This window comes from Garra rufa, chromosome 1 (assembly GCF_049309525.1).
Source record: "Garra rufa chromosome 1, GarRuf1.0, whole genome shotgun sequence".
NCBI lineage: Eukaryota > Metazoa > Chordata > Actinopteri > Cypriniformes > Cyprinidae > Garra > Garra rufa.
Genome location: NC_133361.1, coordinates 11399775 through 11416258, shown reverse-complemented (window position 1 = coordinate 11416258; position 16484 = coordinate 11399775). Strand labels below are relative to the sequence as shown.

At 35.2% G+C, this 16484-nt stretch overlaps 2 protein-coding genes across 2 annotated transcripts in view; both read right to left on the bottom strand.

Moving 5' to 3' along the window:
• LOC141331171 (uncharacterized) overlaps positions 1 to 4953 on the bottom strand; it is an 11343-nt gene extending 6390 nt beyond the window's left edge. The window contains exons 1-2 of the mRNA XM_073836101.1: positions 4816 to 4953; positions 2399 to 3278 (exon numbers count right to left, since the gene is read on the bottom strand). Coding sequence (XP_073692202.1) covers positions 2399 to 3278; positions 4816 to 4921 — 986 coding nt within the window. The 5' untranslated portion in view covers positions 4922 to 4953. The remainder of the gene's footprint in view (positions 1 to 2398; positions 3279 to 4815) is intronic.
• Positions 4954 to 11080: 6127 nt separating this feature from the next.
• LOC141331011 (uncharacterized) lies at positions 11081 to 15566 on the bottom strand. Its single transcript, XM_073835844.1, has 3 exons — positions 15374 to 15566; positions 14088 to 14186; positions 11081 to 13537 (listed from the first exon to the last, which is right to left on the bottom strand). Exons 2-3 carry the CDS (start codon positions 14119 to 14121, stop codon positions 12456 to 12458), a joined length of 1116 nt encoding a protein of 371 aa, XP_073691945.1. The 5' UTR covers positions 14122 to 14186; positions 15374 to 15566; the 3' UTR covers positions 11081 to 12455.
• Between the last annotated feature and the right edge of the window lie 918 nt (positions 15567 to 16484).

The following is a 16484-nucleotide window of genomic DNA, read 5'->3' as shown; positions in this document are numbered from 1 at the left end:
GTCCCTGGTCAGCGTGGAGGGAATGTCACTATGTGCGCAGCCATCAGCCAACGAGGGGTACTCCACCGCCATGCCATTCTAGGACCCTATAATACTATGCTCCTCCTTGCTTTCCTTGATGGTCTAAGAGAGCATATGTTACAGCTGGACTACAGGGAACCAGCACAGCCAGAGCAGCCTCACTACGTTGTTTTTTGGGATAATGTCAGCTTCCATCATGCTGTTCTGGTTCGTGACTGGTTTACCAATAACCCAAGGTTTTCTAACATCTTTCTGCCTGCATACTCTCCCTTTCTAAACCCGATAGAGGAGTTTTTTTCGGCATTGGCGGTGGAAAGTGTATGACAGAGAGCCTTATGTCCGTGTTCACCTCCTCCAGGCCATGGAAGAAGCCTGCCTAGACATAACAGTAGATGCATGCCAGGGGTGGATCAGGCATGCAAGAGGATTTTACCCCCGCTGCCTGGCTAGGGCCAATATAGCCTGTGACGTGGATGAGGTTCTCTGGCCTGACCCAGACCAAAGACAGGATGCTGAGGTGGAATAATTTGTGTATGTGTTGTACTGTATAGTACATGAATAAAAATTTGCCAGTGTACATTGGTTGCGTCTTTTTTGTTCATCATGTGAAAATGTTTTTGAGGGGAAGAACCACAAGCAACATAACTTGTCAGTTTTGGAAATATTGTTTTTAATTTATTGCACCAGTGTGTAAGACTATGTTGTAGTGTGAGTGTTTTTGAGGCCTTGTGTGTGATGTCTGAAGGCAAATTTTGATTTTTCAGCAAGAGTGAATGGTTTTGAGTGTAGAGCTTCATTTTGACCTGAAAATAGGATGTTTGGGAAATTGGGTGAGACGTTATGGATTTGTGTTTACTGTTTTGAGAATACGAGGCATAGTTTCAAGAAATGTGTTTAAGCAATCGAGAAAAACTGTAATGAGATCAATCAACGAATGTTAGTCAGTCAGTAAAACGAAATGACCGTTATTTTTTAAATCACGAGAGCGCACGGCTTTATGTTGAAGACAGGAGAAAGCGCGTGCTGGAGAAGCGCGTGCAGTAAAGGAATAAACCCAGTGTTTATGATATGATTTTCAGACGCTTAACCTTGGCTAATTTGCTACAGATTTTAATTATATTATCATATAATACGATTTAACCACTTTATTAAAAGCTTATTTCTGACTTGTAATTCTGCAAAAATAGTTTGTATATGATTATAATAATAATAATAATAATAATAATAATAATAGCTTACATTTACAAAAATGAGCTTGCAATAGCAGAAATAAGCTTTTTTTTAAATAATAATGAAGGTCCATGTTAAATAAAATGATAAATGAAAAGATTTAAGAGAATATTGTTCTATTTTTAAATTGTATTCTAATGTCTTCCAATGTCACAAATAATAATATAAATGTTCACGGTTTGGTAGAGTAGTAAAAACAAACATTTTCATGTGTGTCCTCTGAAATGACCCACAATCTGATCAGTTTGTTCATGAAATTCATTCATCAACTCCACACCTTGCCTACATATCACTTTCACTTTCCGATAAACTTGATACTAAATTCCCCCTTCTATCAGACACTCAATGTATTGCTGGTTTTGTTATAAATTAATGTGCTAGAGTAACCTGTTTCCTGTGTATGTACTCAATAGCACATAGAATTGGCTGTGTTCATCCTTCCTTATACTTTTCATCTAACAGTTGACACATTTGCCAACATTTTGCCACAAAAAAGAGCTTCAACACAGTGCCAGAGCTTGTTTGGTTAGTAAACCTTTATTATTATTTTTTTAATATACAATACATTGTTTCCAGTATTTGAATTGGAAGAATTTCCATGAGTTTTATAGAAATTATTGCAATACATCAAAAAAAAAAAAAAAATTCTTAACTATTAAATGTGATCTATTCAGTCATCAACTGGAATTTCACAGCCAAAGATGTCTGTTGCAGCAACAATTGCACATTAGCTGAGGTTAAACACATTTTATTGATGGTTTCAGAAAAAAAAGAGAAGTGTTACAGCCTCTTCTTCAAACACAAAGTGATACAAATGCATTATAAGACAATCAAACATAATATGAAACTCATAAGAAAGCAACCTTTTGACTTCTTTGGAGAGGAACTCCATCTTTGAGTTGATCTGAATCTCACAGTTGAATCTGCTGATTTTGAAGATGAACTTTATTCACTGAGAAAAGATTACATAATGTTTCTTTTTCATTTTGCTTGTAATGACTGGTTAAGAATGATTTATCCAAATGATATTATATTATTTGATGCATTATTGTGTTACATTTGGTGCGGAAGGCAGCATCAGACCTGAAAGTGCTGGATCTGAATTTGATCTAGTCATTGTGATAGTTTTTGCTGAAATGCTTCCCACATACAGTGGAGCCTCTCATGTTTTTTCAGGTCTCCTGAATGACTGAATCTCTTGTCACAGTGTGAACACTTATAAGGTTTTTCTCCAGTGTGGATCCTCTCATGTATTTTCAGCTGTCCTGAATTACTGAATCTCTTGTCGCAGTGTGAACACTTATACGGTTTCTCTCCAGTGTGGGTCCTCTCGTGTATTGTCAGATTTGCGGACTGATTGAATCTCTTGTCGCAGTGTGAACACTTAAAAGGTTTCTCTCCAGTGTGGATCCTCTCATGTGTTTTCAAATGTGTTGAATGATTGAATCCTTTGTCGCAGTGTGAACACTTGTATTGTTTCTCTCCAGTGTGAATCCTCTGGTGTCGCCTTAAACCGTTTGCTGTAGTATAAGTGTTTTCACAATCACAGCACACGTACTCTTTTACAACAGTATGTATTTTCTGATGTAATTTCATACTTGATAGACATGAAAAACTCTTTCCACACAAATTACATGAATGTGGCTTCTCCTTTGTATGGACTTTAATGTGCTGCTTCAGGGCTGAAGCCCATAAAAACATTTTACCGCATTGATCACATGCATACAGTTTCTCTCTAGTGTGGATGTTCATGTGTTCATAAAGGTGTGTTGCTCGTGAGAATCTCTTCCCGCAGTGATCACATGTGAACGGTCTCTCTCCAGTATGAACTCTCAAGTGAACATCAAGACTTGATTTGCGTGTGAAACTCTTTCCACACTGAGTGCAGGTGAAAGATTTCTTGGCTCTTCTTTCCTTTATATCTTTCTGTTTGGTTTGACAGTAACTCAAAGGTTTTTCTCCAGTTTTTACATGGTTTTTCTCCTCAACTTCACTTGATTCTTCATTCTCATTTTTTTCAATCAACTCTGAAATTAAAGAACAAAATAAATCTGTAACTTGTAAAACGCTGAGCAGAAGCAGATTTGGTAGCACTTAAGTCAAGATAATTTAATCAAAGCCACAAAAGTTTTGCATTACTAATTGCAGTTACTAATAATATTGGATGTTTATTTCTTGGTATACATTGACATGAGCTTAAGTTGGAAAGCATACAGTTATGTGCACAATCTAATTTTCATATAGAAAAATGAATATATTTTTCTCTGACTAAACATACCATTATATTATTTATAGTATAATATAGAACTGACCAACAACTTCAGTGATTATTATTAATCTGCGATTCAGTCGCAAAGTGAAGAAAAGACTTTTCTTTGTACATTCACAAAAACAGTGCAAAATTGGACCAAATTTGATTTCTTGATGATTTGATATTTTATAATATTGATTTTACGATTTCAAAATATAAAGCCAAAATAACTAGAAATCTTCTGCTGCCATCTACTGGTTATATTGGTAATTTGATGTATTGTTTAATTGTACATAAGGGTTTGTTTATCACAAAACTTCATTTTGATGTACATTGGGTCTCTGTAAGTAATGTCTTTATTATTTGTTTTAAACTGATGTGTCATTTATTCTATGACTGTAGTGCTGGTAATAATAAAAATATTAATATAACGCCTTCTTCATTCTTCACATAGACCAATATCTCAGCTTATTCATTTCAAATAATAATTTATCAAAACATATTTGGTTTGTTCATGTTAGTTGTTAGTCTCTGATGAGATTTCCAAACGAGTTCAGTATCATTATTATAAAATATATCAAGGCGATCCATATCTCCACTGTTGTTGTAACTTGGTATTTTATATCTTCATGTCATTTTATTGTCACAAAAGTTATTTGAAATATAAAAATAGACAATGTACTAGCCTTTAAGCCTTTAAGATTATTATTACTTATATATATATATATATATATATATATATATATATATATATATATATATATATTTTTTTTTTTTTTTTTACTGATTTAATTTGGCTTTTGTAAGTGTAATTTGATGCGGACACCAAAATGTAAATGTGTAGATGCATATGAGAGATCTTGGCAAATATATTTTTTCCATTACCATTTTGTCCAACATTTAAAGAAAAGGGCAGACAAAAGAGACAAAACATGTCATTTTCTTTCGCTAGGGTAATATTACAAACTACAGTTTCATAAATGAACATTCATTATTTTTAAGCAGAAAACAGCTGAAAAACAGGTAAACATTTGTCTATAAAATGTTTGAGATTACACTAATGCAGATTCACTTCAACAGTTTTACGAGTCTAAAAAAGCAATGAGCAAAAATAAACTATAAATCTTCTCGTTGCAAGTTCCATCCAATTTTTAAGACACTCGAAAGGTGCAACGAAGACAATTTAATGATAATTTAGCCCTTATTTTCACATTAAGTAATGTAAAACTTTTTAGGGATCTGCAGGCACATGGTTTAATCTGTATTAACCTAACGTACCACAGACTCATTAAAAAGAAACCATAAACACCAACCTCCTTGTTCCTCTTGTTTTATTCTCCAGGGTTCTGCTTCCTCGTGTTTTATTGTCCAGATTTCTGGTTCCTCTTGTTTTATTCTCCAGGTTTCTGGTTCATACATGTCCTCCTCATTCTCCTCTTTAACAAACACCATCTTCAAAACAACAGATCTCAGTTCAGATGATACTCCTCCAGATATTCCTTTGCATGCTATTTAGTGATTTCTGTTCATAGTATATTTCAACTAACAGTTTGTAACATCCTAACAAAATAACAGATGAACGATGAAACTAATCTTCTTCCTCTGAGGTTTAATGGTGTTTGGCAAACAAACGTGTGTTTTAGCGCCACCCGCTGAACTGGAGTAAAGCGTCCAAAGGAGCTAAATAATATCCGTTTTTTGCTAGTACACAGGTTTAAATTTGGCAAAGTCAAATTCAATCCAGTCCTGTGTGTGTCTGTACCTAACAGACACAAGCACACAGCGTCAATTAAGTCCTCAAGACACGTCCGAATTTCAATAATATATTGCTTTACCTCAGACATCTAGTTTTCATAATCCACTGAAGTCAAACTCAATTGAAAATAAAATTAGATTAATCCAATCTAAAGTACAAGAGAGACCTCGCTTCTGGATTGCAAATAACTAAAACACATCAAAGTCGAATGTCTTGATATTATCGCATAGCCTATAAAAACAGTTGGCAAGACTCAATTTGCTTGATAACATTTATGCAGCAATAATACATTGTAGGTGTATTTCCTTTATTTCCCCGCACCAAAAGTAGAACAGTTAACATTAGAGCTTATCGATACCACAGTCTTTCATAATTCAGCCACAGGGCTTGTTTAATACCAGGTTCCTGCTTACAAAAGAAGCACAAAAGGATCAGTTTCAAACTTCAAATCTTGCATCAGTATTTCCTAAATACATAGTGTAAGAATAAGTAGGTCATTTATAAAACAACAATAAAAAAGAAATTAAATCTCAGTCACTCTTAGTGTAACAGCCTCATCCTTAACAAGAATGGCTTCTAAAAGCTTTTACTTTCCTTCATTAAAGAGTAAGCAAACTACAGGTGACACATATGCATTTTAAGAGCAACGATGTAGTACAATAATACAACTTCTTGACATTGTTTTTTGGGGAGGAACTCCATCTTTGAGTTGATCTGAATCTCACAGTTCAATCACTGTGAAAACTTTAGTTAACGTTTATTTTTTAGTGTCGCTTGTTATGGCTGGTTAGACCAGATTTATCCAGATGATATTTTATTGCTTGATACATTATTGTGAAAGTGATACAGTTGTCACCCAGTGTGGATCCTCTCATGTGTTTTCAGGATTCCTGACTGAGTGAATCTCTTGTCGCAGTGTGAACACTTATAAGGTTTCTCTCCAGAGTGAATCCTCTCATGCAGTTTTAAAGAATATGCTGAAGTAAAAGTCTTTTCACACTCGAAGCACATGTACTCTCTAACACCAGTGTGTATTTTTGCATGCTCTTTTAAATGATGATGAAGTGAAAAACTCCTTCCACACAAATGGCATGAATGCGGCTTCTCCTTTGTATGAACTCTCAGGTGTTTTGTCAGAACCGAAGCCCACAAAAATGTTTTGCCACATTGATCACATGTGTACAGCTTCTCTTTGGTGTGGACGTTCATGTGCTCCTTCAGTTTTACTGATTGACCAAAACTCTTTCCACATTGATCACAAGTAAACGGTTTCTCTCCTGTATGAACTCTCATGTGTGCTGTAAGGTGTCCTTTTAGCGTGAAACTCTTCCCACACTGATCACACGTGTGCGGTTTCTCTCCGGTGTGGATCATCTCGTGTCTTCTCAGGTGTCCTGACCGTCTGAACGTATTGTTGCAGTGTGAACACTTGTACGGTTTCTCTCCAGAGTGGATCTTCTCATGCTGTTTTAAACATTGTGCTGAAGTAAAAGTTTTTTCACACTCAAAGCACATGTACTGTCTCGCACCACTGTGTATTTTCTTATGTCCTTTTAAATTTTGTAGAGATGATTTTCTTTTTTCTTTCTGATTCTCATTTTCTTTAATCAACTCTGAAATAAAAGAACAAACATTACAAGATTTTGGTCATTTTGATGCATTTTTAGTAATTGTATTACAGGCACATTATAGGCACAAATCCTATGTTTCTATAGGGAGAATAATTAAATATTTTTGTTCAACTACACAATTATTTAACATGCATTTTGTTGAAAAAGTGTCTTATTATTTGTGATTTTTTTTTCTTTTACAATAAATCTATATCTAAAACTGCTTGAAGCTTCTATAACTGGCTGTGTGACTGTAGACCTTTCTTGCAAGAATAAATATTCTTTTTGCCTCTTGACTTATTGAAATAGAAAATTGCCACAACATTGATTTATATATCATGTTTTCATTTATGATTTATTATTTATTGATTTATGCTTCTTATATTATTAATCATCATCATCATCATATGCAAGTATTTTGTCATTATTTGTTACTCATTTAGGTTTATCTTTTATTTTGTTAGGTGCATATTTATAAGTAATATTTGTAGTGTTCTCCAAAATATATGTACATTTTATATAAGGACATTGACGTATCTCAAAAAATATGTCCGCCACTGGGCGATGAATATTTAGCACATTTTAGAGGAGGTTAACGCAGGTTGATTGGAACAAAATTTGGTGTGCCTATTTGATTAATGGCCCTAAAGGTCTGTGAGAAATTTGAAAGAAATCGCTCACTGTGGGAGGCCATATCGCTTTTTTTAAGGACATACATGATTGTATATTGCACGCTTTTTCACACATACACAGGATATTCATATCATAACGATCATTACGGATAACTTTGTCTCTAGAAGCACTGCTGTCAATCAAATCATTTGTTAAATGATTGAAAGGGGGAAAAAAACGTTTGAGAACTAGTCTCTAAGTTAATAATTAGCAAACAATGTTAAATTTACCCTTAGGGAAGCTATAACAAGGTTGTTTAGAAAAGGGGCCTCTCCAAATATTCTCAAAGGCCTATTAAGCCTAAACTGAAACTTAAAACTTCACAAAACCTGATCAGCATATGCGACAGCTGATTCTAAACAAGCATGCAAAGTTTTAGGGAGATTGGACCACAGCTGGCACTATAACAATCATAAATGTAAAAAAAAAAAAAAATCATATTGTCATATTGCTATGGTAAATTACCTGTATTTAGCAAAAATGCTTTTTATTGTTTTAATGTTATATCATCTTTGGAAGAAGCAGAACCATAAAATGTTCGCCCAATCAGATTGTTCTGTCCGAACATTACAATAACTGCCTGTCAGCATAAGTATATTTGCACAGACATGATACGCTATCCGTACATTCATTAGTTAATGCAGACCGAGCGAGAATGAAAGGCGATATTATTGCAATATAATACGCTTTGTACTGTAATGTTTTCTCACCAGTGAATTATGCATGAGGTAATCTGACAGCGTTGCATTCAACCCTATATCAGCGCCGCCTCTCATCATTTCAGTAGTTAGTCTTTTTCACTAGTAAACACCAACCTGTTTGTTGTTCAGTGCGTTTCATTCTGCAGGGTTCTGGATCGCTCATCTTCTCTCTGTCCTCTTTAATAAACTCAGTCTTTGCAGATTTCAGCTCCTCCAGAGGTTTTGATGCTTCCCTTCACTTCAATCCAGCATTTATTGCTAAATTGCTGATTGTGTGATTGTTGTGGAAAGAGCTTCACTGATCAGTTTCTGTGTGGAAAAACTGATTTGAGAAAATCAAATATAAGCATTTACCTTTAAGCATTTATTTAAGGAAAACATAGTAAAACATGCAAGTGTAAATGGCTTTCCATGTCATTCACTTACAATTAATTTTAGCTTACAAAACTTCTTGTGACACTTTAAAAAAATGTGACATTTTAACAAAAACAATTTAAAAAACACAAGCTTGAAGTAGGTTAGCAAGAATTATGTACTACAGGTCTACTGTCTTCCCTTCATGCTTGCCAGCAAGTTAAACTCTATCTATTATAAAGTCAAGAAATGGAAGTTTTAATTCCAGCATTTATTGCAGCTTGATGACAGGACTCTGGACCAGAGTGAAAATTTTTACGAAAAATATCTCTAATCTCGACTAAACATGATCAAATAACACATAGTATAATACAAATGTTATAAGAATGCTGTGTATATATTTATTTAATTTTTTATTTCAAAGATCAACAAAGAATATTTATAATTTTCTGGAAACTGGTGCATAAAAAAAAAAAAAAAAAAAAATATTGAGAAAATCACCTTTAAAGTTGTCCAAAGTAAGGTCTTAGCAATGCATATAACTCATCAAAATTAGGTTTTGGTATGTTTAAGGTAGGAAATTTGCAGAATATCTTCATGGAACATAATATTCACTTAATGCCCTTATGACTTTTGGCATACAAGAAAAATCAATCATTTTGACCAATACAATGTATTTTTGGCTATTTCTACAAATATACCCATGCTACTTAAGACCGGTGTTGTGGTTGAGGGTCACAAACATTAACATATGCAATGCAAGGTGCAATAATACAGTAATGCAGTGCAACTACCATAAAACACACTTGAATGACAATACTAGCTCGGTTACAGTTAAATAGCCTATTTCTAGCGGCAAATTACGGCCGCGATAAAACGCTTTAAAATTCTCTAAAGTAAACAAGAAGCATTAATAGAACATCAGCAATATATGCCACATGAATGCATATGTGTGTACTTACGTCGTTGCATTAAACGCATTACACAGAGATTTAATCCAGGTGCGTAGACGAACTTCTCAACATTTGCGGTCATGTCTTCTTCTTTTTTAACTAGCGGGAGGCAACTACTTTTTAAGGTGCAATACCGCCACCTGCTGTACTGGAGTGTGGACCCGAGATTTGTAGTTTCTTTAAAGTAAAAATAAAAAAACAAAAAACCTACAATCATTAAACCAATCTCTTTCAGAAAACATTAATAAATCTTTTAATGTCTGTCCTTCATTTAACATATCCTTAAGACCCACTACATTCACTCCATATTTTTCAAACTCGTCTTGTAATCTTATTCTTTGCATTTTATATAGTGCAGTGACAAATAACATGCTCCACTATCTCATCTTCCACTCCACAATCACACAAACCTAAAGGATGCTTTTTCAATAAAAAAATAAAATAAAATCATTTTTAACCCAGTGTGACCTAAACTTATTCCAGATATTTGAGATATTTTCACCCCTTTGTCTGAGATTATGTTCTCAGTGTTTCACACCTGCTCCCTTTCTAAAATTGGTCACCTTTTGCTCGGGATGTGATTATCCCAAATGGTCTAAACTGTTGACCATCTTCTTCTCCATAATAATGAAGCCATTTTGGGAAATGAGCATGATTAAACATATATTGTGGAGTGGAATCTGGGTCAAGGCAGATTATAATTCTTACACTACTGTTTGTCTAATCTTATGTACATGGCGTCTTTTGTTTTCTTCCTCCCACTGCTTTTGCCATGAATTTATTATATTAGTACAAATTATTGTACTGATACTGATTTACTTTAAGGTACCTCCATAATTTCATCTTGCTTTAAAGCTTGTTTAGCTAAAACATCTGCCATATCATTGCCCTCGATTCCCCAATGCGATGGAACCCACATAAAATGAACTATTGTTTCCATGTGTTTCATTCTATACAGGGATTCCTATATTTCATAGACAATATTAGGTCTATTTTAAGATGATAAAGACTGCAAGGTAACCAATGCTGATAAGCTTTCTCGTCCCATATTCACAAAAGTCTTAAAGCTAAAAGTAGCTCATAACTTCTTCAGCTTTTTAAGAAAATCTTTGACTAAAACTAAATCTTTGAAACTTTAGGAGTAGCTGGCAATCTGCCTTGCAAGTTAAACTTTTTAGAAACATACTGCATTTATTAGCACACTTTTAACTTTTTGGTTTTGGAGAGTATCCCAACTCCAAATTTTCCTTTGATTATATCCTTGTTTTCATTAACAAGTTGGGCAACAAGTAACGGCTATTCTTGCACCCAGTTTAGATTTCTTATGAGTTTGTATATTTGTATGTCTCAGCAGCTTTGTGAAAAGGGTTTTAAGAGAAAACTCTAAGCTAAAAACTTTTACTGCTATTTAGGAGAACTCTTAGTGGTAAGATAAAAGGTTTTGTGAATACGGGCCATGAGCACTAAAATCGTAACGTATGGAAACTTTATTAAAATTAAGTCCCTAGGACAGCCATCTCATTCAGTCTCAATCACATGTGAAGTAAATGTAGTTTATTAGACAATCAAAAGCTTTATGGAGAAATTTAAAACAGAACACACTCTCAATAACAGGTAACAGCACAAGAACAGTTTGTAAAAAGCTTCTTACTAGAACCAGAAAGTATGACAAATTAGCCCGGTTCTGTCAACGCTGCACTGGCTCCCTATTAAACATTTTATAGATTTTAAAATCTTGCTAATTACTTATAAAGCCCTGAACGGTTTAGCTCCTCAGTACTTGAGTGAGCTCTTATCGCATTATAGTCCCTCACGTCCGCTGCGTTCTCAAAACTCCGGCAATTTGATAATACCTAGAATATCAAAATCAACTGCGGATCATTTTTATATTTAGCGCCCAAACTCTGGAACAATCTACCTAACACTGTTCGGGAGACAGACACAATCTGTCAGTTTAAATCTAGATTAAAGACACATCTCTTTAACCTGGCCTACACTTAATACATTTCTATAATCCAAATCCGTTGAAGGATTGTTAGGCTGCATTATTTAGGTCAACCGGAACCAGAAACACTTCCCATAACACCTGATGGTTCTCAATCCTGGTCCTGGAGGACCCCTGCTCTGCACATTTTGCATGTCTCTCTTATTTAACACACCTGATTAAGATCTTCAGCTTGTTAGTTCAGTTCATGGATCTCTCTCCTAATGAGCTGATGATCTCAATCAGGTGTGTTAGATAAGGGAGACATGCAAAATGTGCAGAGCAGGGGTCCCCCAGGACCAGGATTGAGAACCACTGACCTAGACGGCCATCGACGCAAGACCGGCGAAAACCAGATGAGTCCCCTCCAATCTGACTTTGTGGCAACATGGAACTTTTGCATCTGCATTAATATTAGTCTGTTTGTTTCTTGTTCCAAGGTCACCATAGCCACCAGATCCAGATCAGATGGTCACTGCAGTCCCCCGGATCCGGTCCATACCAAGAGCAGGTGGTGGATCAACACCTACATCCAAATGTCAGCGGATACTGTGTCAACTAGATGAGCCCTACAGACAGATCATCAGGAAAGAACTCCTACCCTAAACGGCCACCGGCACAAGGCCATGGGAACCAGATGAGTCCTCCCCAATTTGACTTTGTTGCAATATGGAACTTGTATTGTAAAAATCACTGTATAAATAATCTTGACTTGACTTTCCTTCATGACTACAGGTAACATATGCATGATAAGACAATTTAACATAATATGAAACTCATAAGAACAGTAGAAACTGCTGTATTCTCCGGGAAAGTTTTAGATAATGTTTCTTCGATGTGTCACTCATGACTAGTTAGGAAAGATTTATCCAGGTGATATTTTATTGCTTGATTCATCATTGTTCACATCTGATGAGGATGAGCTACTTCCTGTGAATGTTTTTTGTATGCCTGTGTAGAGCAGATGAATTATTGAAACACATCCCACATTCAGTGCAGTGATACGGTTTCTCTCCGGTGTGGATCCTTTCGTGTATTTTCAGCATTCCTGACTGACTGAATCCCTTGTCACAATGTGAACACACATAAGGTTTTTGTCCAGAGTGGATCCTCTCGTGCCGTTTTAAACACTTTGCAGAACTAAAAGTCTTTTCACAATCAAAGCACATGTACTCTCTCACACCAGTATGTATTTTCAGATGTTCATTCAAGTTTTGTAGACGTGAAAAGCTCTTTCCACAAAAATGACACGAATGTGGCCTCTCCTTCGTATGAACTCTCTGGTGTTTCTTCATGTCTGAAACCCACAGAAATGTTTTGCCACATTGATCACATGTGTACAGCTTCTCTCTGGTGTGGATGTTCATGTGGCCCTTAAGGCTTGATAAATTCCTGAAACTCTTTCCACATTGATCACAAGTGAATGGTTTCTCTCCAGTATGAATTCTCATATGCCCGACAAGGTATCCTTTTAGTAAGAAACTCTTTCCGCACTGATTACACGTGTGAGGTTTTTCTCCAGTGTGGATCCTCTCATGTGTTTTCAGGTGTGATGACTGATTGAATCTCTTGTCGCAGTGTGAACACTTATAAGGTTTCTCTCCAGTGTGAATCATCTGATGCTGTTTTAAACTGTTTGCTGAAGAAAAAGTCTTTTCACACTCAAAGCACATGTGCTCTCTCACACCAGTGTGTATTTTCTCATGTGCTTTTAAACTTTGTAGAAATGAAAAACTCTTTCCACACAAATGACATGAATATGGCTTCTCCTTTGTATGAACTCTCATGTGTTTCTTCAGGACTGAAGGCCACACAAACATTTTACCACATTGATCACACGCGTGTGGTTTCTCTCTAGTGTGGATGTTCATGTAATCATTAAGGTTTGCTGAGTGTGAGAAACTATTTCCAAACTGTTCACAAGTGAACATCTCCTCTCCAGTATGAACATGATTTTTCTCCTCAACTTTTATCTCTTCATTGTCATCTTCTTCTTTAATCAACTCTGAAATAAAAAGGTAAAATTGGTTCCCTTTCAGTAACTCTTAAAAAAACAGAGAAATGTAAAAGGCCATAAAATGAACCCTGATGTAATAGCGGAAAGTAGACGATTTCATTTATAAATTATACATCCCTGAAACTTTTCAGAAACCAACTGACATGACAGAGCAGGTTTAGTACTTAATTAAAACACGAAATAATAAACATAAGGCATATTTTATTTCTACCGCGTAAAGGTGAGAATACAATAATATTTCAAGTTTAAGTGCACCAAGTTAATCCATCTCTTGTCCGATTTGTTGGTCAAGCAAGATGGCAGATTCGGCATTACGATTGGTTAAATTGCCTGTCAATCAAGCTTTCTACAAATGGTCAGTTATCTAACATAAATGTTATTGAAAAAAAAGTACACAATTCATAGAAAGTGTCCCTTATTATTGGATGCTTTATCTAGCTAATTCAACAGCTCTGAAGATTTTTCCTTTCACAACAAAAATATTAATCTGCTTGAAGCATTACAACCTTAGCCTCATTAATGAAGAATAAACACCAACCTGTCTGTTCTTCAGTATCTTTAGTGTGCTTCATTCTGCTGGGTTTGTGGGAGGAGCTGGTGATGTGATTGTTGTAGGAGCTTCACCGAACATGGATTTCTGTGTATGAAAGCAGACTTGAAAACATCAACAATAAATCAGTTAGTGAGTTTTACTAATTTACACCTCTATTATTTTTATGTAAGTGAAGATCTCCTCCAAACTTTATCTTTGAAGAGACCAGAGCCTGAAAAATAGAAAGTGTTGCCTCTTTGTAAATTATATTACTATATTAAAAGTAACCGCATAGACACAAAGAGCATATTAGTTTAAAATGCTCATTAAGTAACACTGCACTCATATTCGTGCTACTGTAATTCACACCAGCCGTGGGATAATAAATTGATTCGTGGATCTATTCTGAGATCTGCCGAATCATCGAGAATTGATTCTCAGCTTAGATTTTAACAACAGATGGTGCTCTAATCTAGTTTTTATCTGCACACTCAAACGTTCATGAAGAAGAGTGCTGAAGACAATGTAAACACATTCCACTGTGAACACCCGTGTAATTCGCCTCAACCTTTTCGAATTGTACGAATGATTAGTTAAGGTTTAAGTGCATGTACGGATTTGGAAACAAGCAGATAACGGCAGTTTTTAAAACAAGCAGTGCCATTTGAAAATCTCAGAATCGATGCCAATTCATTATTCTATTCGCGTTGCAGTGATTTATTTTCCCTACTTCACACATTCTAAATAAATACATATATTCTAAATGTAGTTTACTTTTCCAGTAACTACATTCAGTACATGTTAGTTTTATGTTCAGTAACTGACAACGATAACAAAACCTTCTTTAAAAGAAATAATACCACAAAGCAAAATTTTAACATTCCCAGTGAGACTCTTCATATTTGTATAGATTTAGAACGCCCCACGTTGCTCACTGGGCTCATTATAAAGTATTTGTTCTTATCTGAAATATTTTAACCACGTAATTAGAACAAATTGCCAAGGTCAAATATCAGAGAAATAACGTTATAAAATTGCAGCAGCAAAATTTGCTCCCATACATCATGATGCATTCAATCGGCCTACCAGCAACATTATCAGTCCAAACATCGAAAAAACAGTGCAGACGAACATTGAAAAATACAAAATCCCAGGTAGAATTTAACATGTTTCCCTCACATGCTGTAAGTGTTTATTCAGGTCAGTAAACACACAAAGCGTGGTATTCGATGAAAACAATGCAGAAACGTACTATGTAAACTATAATATGCGAAAAATCGTGATTCGCTCACCTCTTCTCAGAAAACTCAACGGTGTCTGACTGAAAGCGCTCTAGGAATGAGGTCGATGACAGATCATCAAAAAGCGCCAAATTATTACATTCAATTACCGAAATCTGTAAAACAACACATCAAACGACGATTAGAGTTACCAAAATATACATTCAGTCGTGTGACACGACGCTGCTGCGTCCATAAGATGAAAATCCTGGTTTAGCAACGGCAAAAATGACGTAATCACGGAGTGGGCGGTCCTGCGCGTTGAAGGCTTGAAGCATTTCATGCAACTCCGCTACAACAAAAGCACTGTATACGCATCTTTGAGAGTCTGAAAAAGCTCGATGTCAATTTAAATCTCCACCAGGAGCTTTTTGAGGCTTTGAGAGACAACCATGCATTCATTAGTTCATTTATTCATTCATTCATTGCTTCGTAGCATAAGTCTGGGCTTTATTTGCCATCTCTAATGTAAGCCTGCTTTCTTTACATAAGGACCGATTGTTTGAATGTATTCACTTACTGGATCATTGGACAGTTAACTTTGACAATTTAAATTCTACAAACAGTACTTTAGTCTTCAATATACGTTTGTGTAGGCTATGTGTTTATGTGATGATTCAGTTTTATACAATTATGTGCAAGTTTATTATTATTATTATTATTATTAATTTTACAAGTTTTAGTGACTAGGAGTAATTGTCCTCGAAAACCATTTGGCTTCGGTGGAAGTAGTAGTTTCTTGCTATCACATACAGAGTTGCTGAATGAATTGTTGAAAAGGTTAGTTTTTAGTGTTTAACTTCACCAAACACACGTTAGAAAATAATCAAAGAATCCAGTAAAATTCAGTAAATCTTGAAAATATTATTTGTGGCAGTAGACAAATATGGATATAATAATTTAGAAAACTAAATTAAACAAGACTCTCTTTAGTTTCATTTAACATTTTAATTTCATTGACAGTTTCTATAAATATGGATGTTAACTTTCATTAATTTATCTGTAATTACTTTGCTATTCGGCAACTAAAATTTCCAACAACGAACATCACATTAATTGTAGTTCAAGCCATTCGCCAATGTTAAATTTGATGTTATGTTTATTGCAGATTGGTTTAATGTTC

Bases quoted from the DNA above. Each gene is read 5' to 3' on its own strand.
- LOC141331011 (XM_073835844.1), bottom strand. From the start codon at position 14,121: ATGAAGCACACTAAAGATACTGAAGAACAGACAG. The intron at 13,538-14,087 runs GTTGGTGTTTAT...TTTTTATTTCAG, and splicing joins AGATACTGAAGAACAGACAG to AGTTGATTAAAGAAGAAGAT.